At 37.8% G+C, this 12500-nt stretch overlaps 3 protein-coding genes across 3 annotated transcripts in view; 1 reads left to right on the forward strand and 2 right to left on the reverse strand.

The window, feature by feature from the left end:
• LOC145489077 (pyroglutamylated RF-amide peptide receptor-like) overlaps nucleotides 1–1086 on the reverse strand; it is a 5823-nt gene extending 4737 nt beyond the window's left edge. The window contains exon 1 of the mRNA XM_081467982.1: nucleotides 486–1086. Within this exon, the coding sequence (XP_081324108.1) occupies nucleotides 486–592 (107 nt within the window). The 5' untranslated portion in view covers nucleotides 593–1086. The remainder of the gene's footprint in view (nucleotides 1–485) is intronic.
• LOC145489067 (adenosine receptor A3-like) overlaps nucleotides 1–12500 on the forward strand; it is a 252168-nt gene that overhangs the window by 28195 nt on the left and 211473 nt on the right. The gene's annotated exons all lie outside the window — the stretch shown is intronic.
• Nucleotides 12487–12500, reverse strand: part of LOC145489069 (galanin receptor 2a-like) — a 12881-nt gene continuing 12867 nt past the window's right edge. The window contains exon 5 of the mRNA XM_081467973.1: nucleotides 12487–12500. This exon is cut by the window's right edge and continues 663 nt beyond it. The gene's annotated coding sequence lies outside the window, so the exon portion shown is untranslated.

Genomic DNA, 12500 nt, shown 5'->3' on the forward strand with positions numbered 1-12500 from the left:
CCCCTTACCCTATTTATGACCAAAATCTGCGATTTTCCCCACTCCATTATGGCCTGACCAAAGATTCGATACCCTGGCATTGTTATCTTAACATAATTTATGAAGGGCTTTTGATGATGGTCTTATCGATAATGATGAAAAAGTAGCTTCTAAAAAAACTACCCAATTCAAGACTAGAGTGCAAAACCCATGCCCTATTTATGATCAAAACGCCGATTATGGCTCCTGAGCCTAGGTTAACTTATTGTAATCGGGGGCTCCGCTTTTGGACTTGGCTAAATCCATATATATTATCTTTTTCAGAACCGAATTTTTGCTAGCTCTTTAGGTTGCTCATGGAACTAAACGAACCAATCTTATGCCTTAATTTTAAACATGTTTGGGTTCCTCGACGGGTAAATGGGAAGATGTGCATGTCACATTTAAGCACAAAGTGGAACAGACTAAGAAGGCTAAGGAGCCTCGTGTGAATCGTGTGAAAATACCTCATATCTCGATTGATCGTTATGACCAGACAAACCAAAGAGTTTCCCACCAGATCTATCATGACCAGGATGGAGAAAACCGTTGTTATGGCAACACCTTCGGCCATGATGGAAGAGTGTCAGGGTTTCGTGTCGTGCGATCTGAGTGAAATCAAAACAATGATTATTGTTAATGACTGCTGACACACTAGTGAAAAGTGGCAAGGAACGGAAGCCGTCGTTGGTCCGTTGGAAGGTAAAAAACAGGTAAAGAATTACTCTATCATATGAACTACATGCCACTGTAACATCTGGAGTACTCAATGAATGGATAATGAATTACTTAACACCAAATATGTCTATTACGGCAAAAATAGTTACACGGCGGGTGGGATTTGAGCGAGCCAAAATGCAAGGGGGTGGGGCTGCGGAAAGACCAAATTAGAGGGTCTGTGGACTCCTTTTGAGAAACGGACGTCTCCGTTTGCTATTGGCTCGAAGGGAATTAACAAGTTAAAGATCCATTGCGCGCACAGCATGCGATTTGAAGAGGTTGTGGTCACCTCTTAAGCATCTTAAGCACGTACTTATAGCGGATCGATCGTGTTTTCACTATGTGAAAGACGCGAACTACGTGATTTTGTGTCTTTTGTGAACAGTTTTGAATAATGTTTTTGACGAGTGCCTAATCATTTGCCCAAACTAAATTTTACATATATTGAAAGACCTATCCTAGTATGATTAGAATCTAAAATCTTGTGGAATTTCGAGACATGGCACAAGGTCAAAATGACAATTCTTTTCACCGACTGACGAACTCATCGTTGGAGAATACTTTGGTTTTGTTTGTCGACAAATAGCTGGAGTAATCCAATATTCTTAAAATTGGGCTTTTTTGGACAAGGAATAGTTCTGCATTAAGTTGGTTGTATTACAACTTTTTTGCGCTCAATAGTTGAAAATGCGAATCGAATGAAAATGGTCAATTTTTAGCCCAGTTAGCACTCGTTAGATTGATGTCTGGACGTGAGATCGATAGTGTCCTTTTTCTCGGAAATACCAAGATATTTGAAGAAAAAAACTACATAGCGGTTTTATTTTTACTAAGGCCTACTTATATGCAACAGTAGGGCAAATTCGACTTTTCACGCCTTACCGAACAATTTTCGATTTTTGTGTACATTTACTCTTAAACCCTTTTCCTATCGAAACGACGTTGGTTTTCGCCCTAGTAAACATCAATAGGACTTTAGTGTCCTTAAATCGCTTAAGGTAATTCCTCTGAAATAAAAGTGACAATAGATTTTTGCTCAAACTTTGCCCACTGAATATTTGTCATATGATAACTTCAATTTTGAAATAAAAAAGGGGGGTGCCCATGCTCATTAAGGAGCAGTGAGGCACTGAAAATGCCCCATTTTGGCATTATTTAATGCTTATTATAAGAACGCATTCCCAGCAATTGTAACATCTTTGTGAGCCCGGGCTCATAAGAACACGCATTAAACTACAGTCAATGCATTGTGTCGGACACAAATAAACGTTTTGAGTTTTATTCAGACAGAAAGCTAAATCCTTGGTTAAAAATTTGAACCAAATTTTCTTGACATGGTTACTGACTGCCAAATGTAAAAGACCACTGTGTATCTGTTATTTTTCTTATTTATTCAATTTTCAGCAATAGAAATTGGATCAGTCTTTTCTCATGCAAAGCTTATGATTAGTTGATTACAATGAGTGGAAAAAAAATTGGGGTGCCCGTGCTCGTTGTGAGCTAGAGCCATTTTTCACCTGACAGAGCTCAATATGAAGGCGAATCCGTCATGTTTTCAATGTGCGCGTGCACGAGCGCGCGCTAATGACGCCATAAATTATGCGCAGTAAGGATGCGCAATGCAAATGTGAGGAATGACCTTAAGGTACTTTTAGAGCTCCGCGCTCACATCGGTCGTTTGATCGAAGAAAAATGACTCGTAGCAAAAAAAATAATCGTTTGTAGACAGACTAAATTAGAGAGAATCGGAAAAAATCTCATTCTTATACACAGATCTAACGTAAACAGTTTTCGCACTCAGTTTTTGCTCGATTGAGTGATTTGATTGTTGGTCAAGCGAGCAAATGTGAATGAAAATTTTAACACTGCATCGTGTTTAACTTCAGTCGGTATTTTATATGTTTTCAAGCAGCTTTAATTAGTCATACCAGACCAGTGGACGTTTTTTTTCACGCATTCCGATTGCCTTCTGAAACTCGGCGCTAGAGTCGTAAGCAAAAGGGTTTTCTGGTTCCCTACCGTAACAGAAGAAGACATTTTAGCAGTCTTTGAAACAGCTGCCCCTTCTAGCACAAAGAAAACTACAAAATACCGCTTTGTAGTATTTAAAAGTACGGTTTTAATATTCTTAGCCGTGAAGTTAGGGCGAAACCCGACACAAAACGATTTGTATAAAATTGCAATTTACAACACGGACGGCACGGACAAAGCAGCTTTTAAAAGTGTCATTATCTACAGGTTTATAGCGAAATTAAAACGATGAAATTTTTAAAAAGTCTTGGAGCATGGTTTCAATGAAGAAGACTTTACAGCTCCTTTTGAAGACATGTCACCGGAGAAACTTGACAAGTGCCTTCAAAAGTTCCAGAAAAGGCAACGGCAGTTTCATAAAAAAAAGGCGCTTACCGCAATTTGGCAATTCACTTCAGTGTGCGGAATCTTTCGGGCAGCAACTTCCAGCAAAAGCTGTGAATACTGAACTGAACCAATCTTATTGATATATCAACAAATCAACCACTTTTCCCGCTGTGTTTAATCAACCATGTCTACCAAAAACACATGTGACTTTTCCTGCACTGTTGCAATTTTTTTGCTCGAATTTAAAAGCACACAATCGCTCTGCAGTCTTGCAGTTATTTTGTTCGGCTAGTTTAGTATACAGGTGTTTGGAGAAAGGTTGCTGGAAGAAAGCGTCAAGCCAACGCTACAAGACCCGGTGGTAGTCTAGGTATTCATTGCAATTGGAATTTTTGCATATCGGTGTAGAGGAAATCTACAAAATTGTATTTTTGCGCGTGAAGTGTTAGCAAGGATCAAGAGATTATGATAGATACTTTAGATTTTCCATTCATAAGACCATTTGACTGTAGCTTTTCTTTCACTGTTGCACGACGTTTAGTTGAAAAATTCGTCCCAAATTTAGGTGGCGGAAAGAACCTTGTTTTCACAGGTCTGAAAAAAAGAAATAGCGCGAAATAATGTTTGTCATGTTGTTATATCTGTTTAAGTATTCTGCGCGTTTAGAAGCTCTCTACTTCTACCCATATTAACTTTCAGGGTTGTTGCGTGCACTTCTTGAAACAGCTGTGTACTGAAAAACAATTATCCCCCTCCGTGTCGAAGGGTGACTAGTGGCGGAGAAATATCCTCCACTAGTTGTGAATTATTCAGTGATGAATTGGCGAACAATCCAAAATTTTAAAACTGAATTTATTTCTGCCTTAAACAAAATTGAATTTTGCTGAAAGAGTGAATAATAATTATGTTTATTTTTAGAGGTTATGGTTAACATATTTCATTTTTGCTGCTCATCGTTAACGACTTTGTCATTCAACGAAATAGAAAAACATATAATCCATGACAATATCAGAAATATCGCCGAGATAGAGGGACGGCGAGCGTGAACTAGAAAGAGATGATGGTTGCCTTTAATTAAGATGTATGTTCTTAGAGAAGCACGCCTTTTAAAGAGATAATCGTTCTTCATAGGCAAGCATCCCAAAGGAAACTCAAACAAACGCAGACAAGCTACAAAATATTATGCTTTGTTATAAGTGAAACCTTACTGTCAAGGGGAACCTTTTTTTCCGTTTATTCATATTTTCAAAGTAGGATAGTCGTGCACATGCGGTAATTAATCTGAAAAATTCGAGATAAAAGAAAATTTTTTCTTGCTGATACAAATGCCCCGTACAAACGTTTATGTTTTATACCAAGAAGAAATCAAGGAAAGTTACCCTCCTCTTCTCTTGTTTATACGTATTTTAACATGATAAATATTCCTTGAACTTTATACCTTACTCTGCTCTAACAGGTTCTAATGCTCTTAACTATAATTCAAGGGAAAATTTTTATTCTGTAAAAATATTACGATACTGATATTAAGACAATACAGACCAACGAGTTAACTATCTGGTAAACAGCCGCAAAAAACAATCATTATTTTGACTTACCTCAAGAAGCTCAAGGCGAAATTGTCGCTAATCTGGAAAATTCACAACTGAACTCGAGGCGTTTCCATGAACTGTACTTATAAAAAACATTGGCTTAGTTAATTAATTATCATCACAAAAGAGTCACCAAAACCCAGATGGTTCATCAGAAAAAAGCGGAATATGTTCATAAATAATAAACAATCTTGTTTTTTTTATACATACTGTCAGTTTTTCTTTCCGCTGGTCTCTTTGTTTGCTTTTACATTAATTTTGTTTTCTGTCTCACTCGCCCGAATAATAGGCCGATTCCCATATATATCGAAACTCAAGTCCTTGACTTCGAAGCTTGGGAGAAATAATAAAAAAAGGGAATTATTGAATTTATCACTCAGGTAAGCCTGAAAACAAAGATGGAACTTCGTTGCTTATAGAAAATGGAAATTAACTTGAGTCAGTAAAGTGGAACCTTGATTTATCGAACCTCTATGTATAACGAAGTCCTCGGTATAACGAACTATATTCTTCGCCCCAGTAATAATAAAATATATGGAAAAGAACCTCGATACAGCGAAACCTCGTTATAGCGAACATATTTCCAAGTCTTTAGGCCCTTCGTTATATCGAGGTTCTACCCTAGTAAACAGGAAAATGATTATTTAGAGTTGATCTGGGTAAATTACGATAATTAAAAACTTCATGCGCGGGAGCTGAATAATTGATCTGAACTAACATTTGTCTAGGCAAATGTCGGTTATGGTCAGTTTTTTGGGCTTGCACGTTAGAAAATGCTTTCGACTGTTTTAGGCCATTTTGCTAATGCAAATATTTCCTAGTTCCATTCCGTTGTGGGGGCAAGAAGTGATCACTCGGCCAAAAATGGCCTCATTAATTCATTAGATAGATCAAATTTTGCCCCCACAAGGGACTGCAGCTAGTATTGCCAAAATGATGTAATAGGATAGGCATTCATTTGTACGAAGCTGCACGGAGAATATAATTTTCTTTCGAGGGTTGTCATCCCACGTCCAGCTGTCAACAGGAGAATCTGTCTATGCCAGGGCTGATATCTTGCCGTATGTCTTTTCGAGCATGAGTTAGTTTGATTACCTGTCAGCGCGCGGGAGCTTCTGCTGTCAATGATCAACTCCTTGCTAACAGCTTGGAAAAGGCTTGGTTACCCAGCAATAATGAAGATTGTCGCACGCTGAGGAAAATCAAAATACGGAACAAAAGTATTCATAAAATAACTGAGATACTGTGCGCGCTCTGATTGCGTAATAGAATTGTAAAACCTATGTTCTATTGTACCGGTAAACCAAAGTTCCCGATATCGGAGCTCTACGCGAGGGAACAACACTAGCGATAACAAAAGAAATAAACAGTTTCAACTTTCACTGGCTAAGATATCAACAACACGAATACCTTTTCATTCAAAGTATACATGAAAATTTGCAAGGAAAAACAGGACCAGAAGTTGATCGGCATATAAAGCTTTATCTTTTTCTTTTCACGGCAAAAAATTTACATCGAGTCCGGTTACGCTTGAGTTTAAAATTTAGGAAGTTTTAAACTCTTTCAATAGTGCTTTTAAGTCTGTGGAAGGGCTGGGCTTGACTGGTCAATTTGGGTTGTTAAAAAAGCAGGGAAAAGATTCGTTCTAGTTAAGCTTAACATTAAGCTAGTCACTAAAGATGTGTCTATTATTCATTGTGGTGTAAGATGGGACAGATGAATTTTACTCGTTAGTCTCATGATGAAATAACTTTTAGATGTTGATGTGTCAGAACGCTAGAGTACTAATTTTTCTCTTCAATGGCAAAACTGAATCACAGTTGTTTCTGTTATTGTACGGCCGCCATGTTGGTGCTCCTCTAAAGGGCACCAACATGGCGTCTCCATATAAAGCTCTATCAATTTGGACGAAACACTTTTCTGAATAACGCCCGAATAAAAAAACCCCACAGACCTAAATCTAGGTGAGGTTGTTTATATATTAATCATCTATGATATCCCAGATTTTTGCCTTAATTTATTGAATGGTTACGATTTTTATTTTTGATTGTCCGACAGTGTCAACCAGCAATATTAGCAAAATACAGAAAAACACAGACTTCGTAGCCTTGAACATAAGTAAATAAATTCTGAATAAATTTCGGAAGCAGTGTTTCTGTAACTAACCTTTATTCCATTCGCAAAACTTCGGAAAGGTTAATATCGTTGAATCACTTCGTCAAGTGTATGAAGTTTATATTACTTGCAAACGTGTCGTATAGTCGTTTTTCGTGATGATCGATTCCTCCCACGAATCCTTGCATTTCACCGTCAGAATACTTTTGAATTAATTAAAATACTTTCTGCCTTTCACTGATAACCTTTTCCTTTCCTTTCTTAAAACTTTCTTAACGCGGATTTTGTGCCCTGCGGCCCGTTTCTCGAAGGTCCCGAAAAGTTTTCACACCCGGAAAGCTGTAGCAAAATCTCAAACCTTGTGATTACAGAGCTGTTTTATTCACATATTCTTAATGTAAACAGAGGTTCCATTCCGTACAATAAGTTCTAGGCGTACACACCTCTCTGTCTTTAAATACCGATTAACTAAAAATGGGATTTCAGGGCCGAAACGTTTCCGGGGCTTTTTCGAGAAACAGGCCCCTGCTCTGAGTCTGTGCTCTCATTTTTTCAGTCATTGTGATTGGTTTGTCGCGTTATCGCATGAATTTGATGAGAATAAGCAACTTCATCACGAAAGTGAAATAAATATTGCTCTCACTGGCAGACTTTTTCCATTCAAAAAAGCGATAGTACACTCTTTCTATGGGTTAACGGCGCAATAAACCACTTGGGCTCTCGAAAAGATTGTAAATCCCTCGCCTAACGGCTCGCGTTTTACAAGCTTTTCTCGTGTTCTCCCAACATCCCGCGTGGTTTATTGGGTCGGTAAACCCATAGAAATAGTGGTCTATTATATTGGTTAAGAGCCAGTTCCTGTGAATACCGAGAATGAGATGACAGTCGCGAAATTTTCGATTTCTTCATATTTTGCCCAAATAACCTCTATAGTGAATTGTTTTCGAAAATACCATTCAAAGGTCCTGAAGTGCTTTAGTTTTTTCGAAATCGTGGAAAGTTTGAAAATCGCCATTTTCGCTGCCTGACGCCGCCGAAAATGGCCGAAAATTGTGCATTTTCTTTTCGCTCGTACAGATCAACGCGATGATATCTACCAATATACTTTGGGTAGCTCATAGTGTATGTCTTGCTGTTTCTAAAGCATTAATTTGATTAGTAAAAGCTCCAAGTTTAATAATATTTTAGGCCGATAAAAGTACCTTCATCGAAGCTCGTGAGCGAAATGGCTAATTTTAGCTAATTTCAATACCATCAAAAGCCTTCTGGTACATTGAATTTGAAGTCGAAACTAAAATTTTCTCAGAGCCCATACTCTATATTATGATGTGTGAAAGTCTCTTCCGCGGCCCGAAAAAACTAACCCGTCGAGAGACATAAACGTGTGGTACATTTTTGTAAATTCGTCATTCGCGAAACCAACATGGAACTTGGCCAGCTACCTTCATCAAGAACAACAAGAAGCTATTTCTCAGAAAGAAATAGTGTTTCGTTTCCGGAAAGAAATTCAAAGTTTGAGAAAGGCTGGGGTTTTGATATCTTGTGCATGAGAAGACCTTGGGTGAGGGGGATATGTGCCAATGTGCCGCTTTGCACCGCACTGATCTGCCCGGTAGCCAGAGCCTGGGGTTTTTCGTTCAGGTGAGGTTTAGTACTTAACCTATTGTAAAAGAGCAAGGGCTAATTAATTTAAGTTGTCTACACATGTATAAGTTATTACAGTCAACGCGCTTCGAAGTGTATTTAATTGTGATGCTTCACTTTGACTTTGCCCTAGGGGAGGGGGGGGGGGGGGTGCTCCCTTATATCGGCTATATAGGTATGACCAGCGTCAGATGGACAGTTTTTTTAAGACATTTTAGCCATAAGTAGAGTATCGATTTTGGTCATTTTGGTCTCAAACCGGGTATGGTTTTTGCACTCTAGTCTTGAATTAGGTATGTTTTTTAGAAGAAGCTACTTTTTTCAGCATTATCGATAAGACCAGCAACTAAAGCTATTCACAATACCTTTAACATCATTCTGAACTAGAGAACTACGGCAGGTCTGAAACAGGGTATTAATTTAAGGGTCAGGCCATAAATAGGTTAGAAAAATCGCAGACTTTGGTCGTAAATTGGGTAAGTGCTTTGGGAAGCGGGCCGCACAGGCCTGCCAAATTTTTCAGAAATTTAAAGTATTGTGTGTGAGGCTAAATTAAGCTAAGAGGAAAAAGCATTCGACGCATAATTTTTTCATTTTTGTGCCGGACAGTCCTTGACTCGAGTGGATGCGGCACTCTACGTTTCGTTGTCAGTGACGCAGTATATTTTTCTTTTCAAAAAGGACGCCTCATGTGTGACGACAGTTGTGCAATTATTCCTCCACTTTCGCTTGAATATTATGAAGCTAAAATACAAATGCTATCGGTGTTTTCATGGAAACCAGCTCTTGAATTGCCGCGGTATGTCGAAATAAAAATTTCCTTATTTTTAAAAGTGCGCTCTAAGAAGTAAAGCTACTGGAATTGTGGCGGAAAATTCGAGAAATTCAACTAAATCTGGAAAATGTCGACACCTACGATATGAAGGAAACCTCCTAAAAAAGCCATGTTGTGCCTATTTTGCAATATACCAACGTTAACTAAATTATAATATGATGAACTAGTTACCATCCACAATATCTCGTATCTGTAGTATCGTCCAAACGCTCCAAGTGCGTGTTGTTTTCCCGTAAACAGCCAGAGAAAAGGGGCTGGGATTGTTATTCCTGACAAGTGTTCTGACTGACCAAAATTATGTCGCCGTATTTGTGATGTTAATCACATTTAAATCAAGCACGGAAACAGATATCTTCGTTTCTCTAGAATACATCGTTTCAGTAAGACTTAGGAATATTTAAGTCGCCAATTATTTCTACCTGCATAACATTTTAATTTCTTTTTCTTTCTGTGTCACGAAATATAATTCAGTTTCGAGAAGTTATTTTTGCTGAACATGTTTACCTTATGAATTACAAGCGTTTACCCTGATAACATTCATACTCACTATGTCAATAAATCACTCTGAAAAACGGAAAACAGTGCCATTTCTTTGTTGAACTAAACAAAACTGACTGCTTCCATCGGCTTAAAATATCGCATTGGTGGACAAATCGCGTGGTGTGGCGGTGCCTCTACTTCGGAAATATATTTCTTTTTCACTATCACTATCAAGTCACTTTCGCTGTTTTCTTGTGTAAGATAATACCGAAAAACGAGAGTTTCACTGCAATGTGGCAAAATGACACATTTTGTTGCGATGCACTGAGTTTTAGCTGAAATTTTACCGCCGTATTTACATCAACAATTACGAACTTTACTCTGATTGGATATTATAAATCACTATGTAAATAGTTCACCCCTGAACTGAAAACAATACCGTTTCGTTTCTGAGGAAAGAAGAAGAAGAAGAAGACGAGGAAGCCTTTGTAGTTTTCTGTCTTGCTGCTTACGTTTTGCAATTGGCGGACGCCTGTTGGAACACTCCAAGAAAACTGATGTCACAGTATGTGTTTTATTCAGAGGTATGTGCCATATTAAGTGATAGGAAACGAACGATGATTCATCTATAAATCTGGTGGTAACAGACAGGGGCAATTGTATCCATAAGAATTGCAAGCACATGGGTAAGAAATACAAAGCTTGAATCATCTTGCCTATTCCGCAAGTACAACATTTCGACAGTTGATCATGAAGTTTCGTCAACTGCTCGCGCTTTGTTACCGGCATTACCTGGTCTCAGACCAGGATTTCAAGAAATGCTGCGATGAGACGGTTGTTTTTAAAGTAAAGTGTACCGGTTTACATGAAATGGTTGTGTTCGAGTATTTACGCTAAACATGATGGATGCAACTGTAATCGATTCTTTACTCAAACTTCACGTTTCAAAATGTTTATTTTTGCTTAAAGACAAGTTCGGCTGTAGCCATGGGTGTTCCACAAAGTTAAAACTGCCGATATTGAACGAATAATGTGTGCTACAGTTGTAACCTTCAAAAAAAAAAAACATACAGTAGGCGGAGGGAAAATCAGTTTCGGGCGATATGCACGTGCCGGTGATCGAAATAAATTTGCATAACATTAAAATGTACCAAAAGCAGTGTCTATTTTGATTTAACTAGAACTGTTTGCAAAAGTTAATCATGTGGTCAATCTAAAAGGAAAAAAGAATCCGATTACAAGTATCCTTATTGACGAAAAAGGTTTCCATTCGCTTATTTTTGTTCTTGATCAAGGTAGCTGGCCTAGTTCCATGTTGGTTTCGCGAATGACGAATTTACAAAAATGTACCACACGTTTATGTCTCTCGACGGGTTAGTTTTTTCGGGCCCCGGAAGAGACTTTCACACATCATAATATAGAGTATGAGCTCTGAGAAAATTTTAGTTTCGACTTCAAATTCAATGTACCAGAAGGCTTTTGATGGTATTGAAATTAGCTAAAATTAGCCATTTCGCTCACGAGCTTCGATGAAGGTACTTTTATCGGCCTAAAATATTATTAAACTTGGAGCTTTTACTAATCAAATTAATGCTTTAGAAACAGCAAGACATACACTATGAGCTACCCAAAGTATATTGGTAGATATCATCGCGTTGATCTGTACGAGCGAAAAGAAAATGCACAATTTTCGGCCATTTTCGGCGGCGTCAGGCAGCTAAAATGGCGATTTTCAAACTTTCCTCGATTTCGAAAAAACTAAAGCGCTTCAGGACCTTTGAATGGTATTTTCGTAAACAACTCACTACAGTGGTTATTTGGACAAAATATGAGGAAATCGAAAATTTCGCGACTGTCATCTCATTCTCGGTATTTATAGGAACTGGCTCTTAAATGCCTGCCAAATAGTACTATCTATTAAACCCGCGTGTCTTTTTGAGGGATTTAAGGCAACAAACGCTGGTTTAATTCTTCGTTTTTCAGGTTGTACTGCTGCTTAGAATCTACAATAGTCAAGATCATAAAGCATGTAAACTTTAATAGCTGGAAAATGCCGATACTATAAATGACTACTTCCCAATCGAGGCCTTAGTTTAATTTCACGAATGTTATATACAATTATCAAGTTTTCTAGACTGTCGATCTGGGATCGGAGCTTACATCACAACTATTTGAGCAGCATCACATCATCCCTACATCATCATCTACATGTGGTAGGATGGCGTAGACAGTTCCATAGCGTGACAGTACGTAATAGATATGGTGTGGCTAAGCATTTTACCAGAAACTTCTAGAGATTTACTATTTACAAGTTAACAAACCCGAAGAAAAGGAGCCATACATAGTTGAAATTAAAAAAAAAATGATAATTGAGATCAACATTGGTTATTGTTATTCATGACATATTTCTTTACAATCCTGGCAAAAATTTGTGAGACCTTCAGTGGAATTAAACAAAACTGACAAAGTGTCAATTATAATGAATTCTATGTTGGTGGTTTTATCATGTAACTAAATTGCCTTGACTTTAGAGAGACAAGTTAATTTGACATCAGTAAAACCAGGCTTCAGCTGTTAATAATTATTATTTTCCACTTAAAATTTATAACAATAATAATATTAATTAATTAATTAATCAATTAATTGCTATAGTTCATCTTCCTAGGATTGCTTACCAAGATTCGGAAGAACTAACATTCAAAAAGTCTCTAATGGAATAAAAGGAAATGTAAGTCCACACA

This window comes from Orbicella franksi, chromosome 6 (assembly GCF_964199315.1).
Source record: "Orbicella franksi chromosome 6, jaOrbFran1.1, whole genome shotgun sequence".
NCBI lineage: Eukaryota > Metazoa > Cnidaria > Anthozoa > Scleractinia > Merulinidae > Orbicella > Orbicella franksi.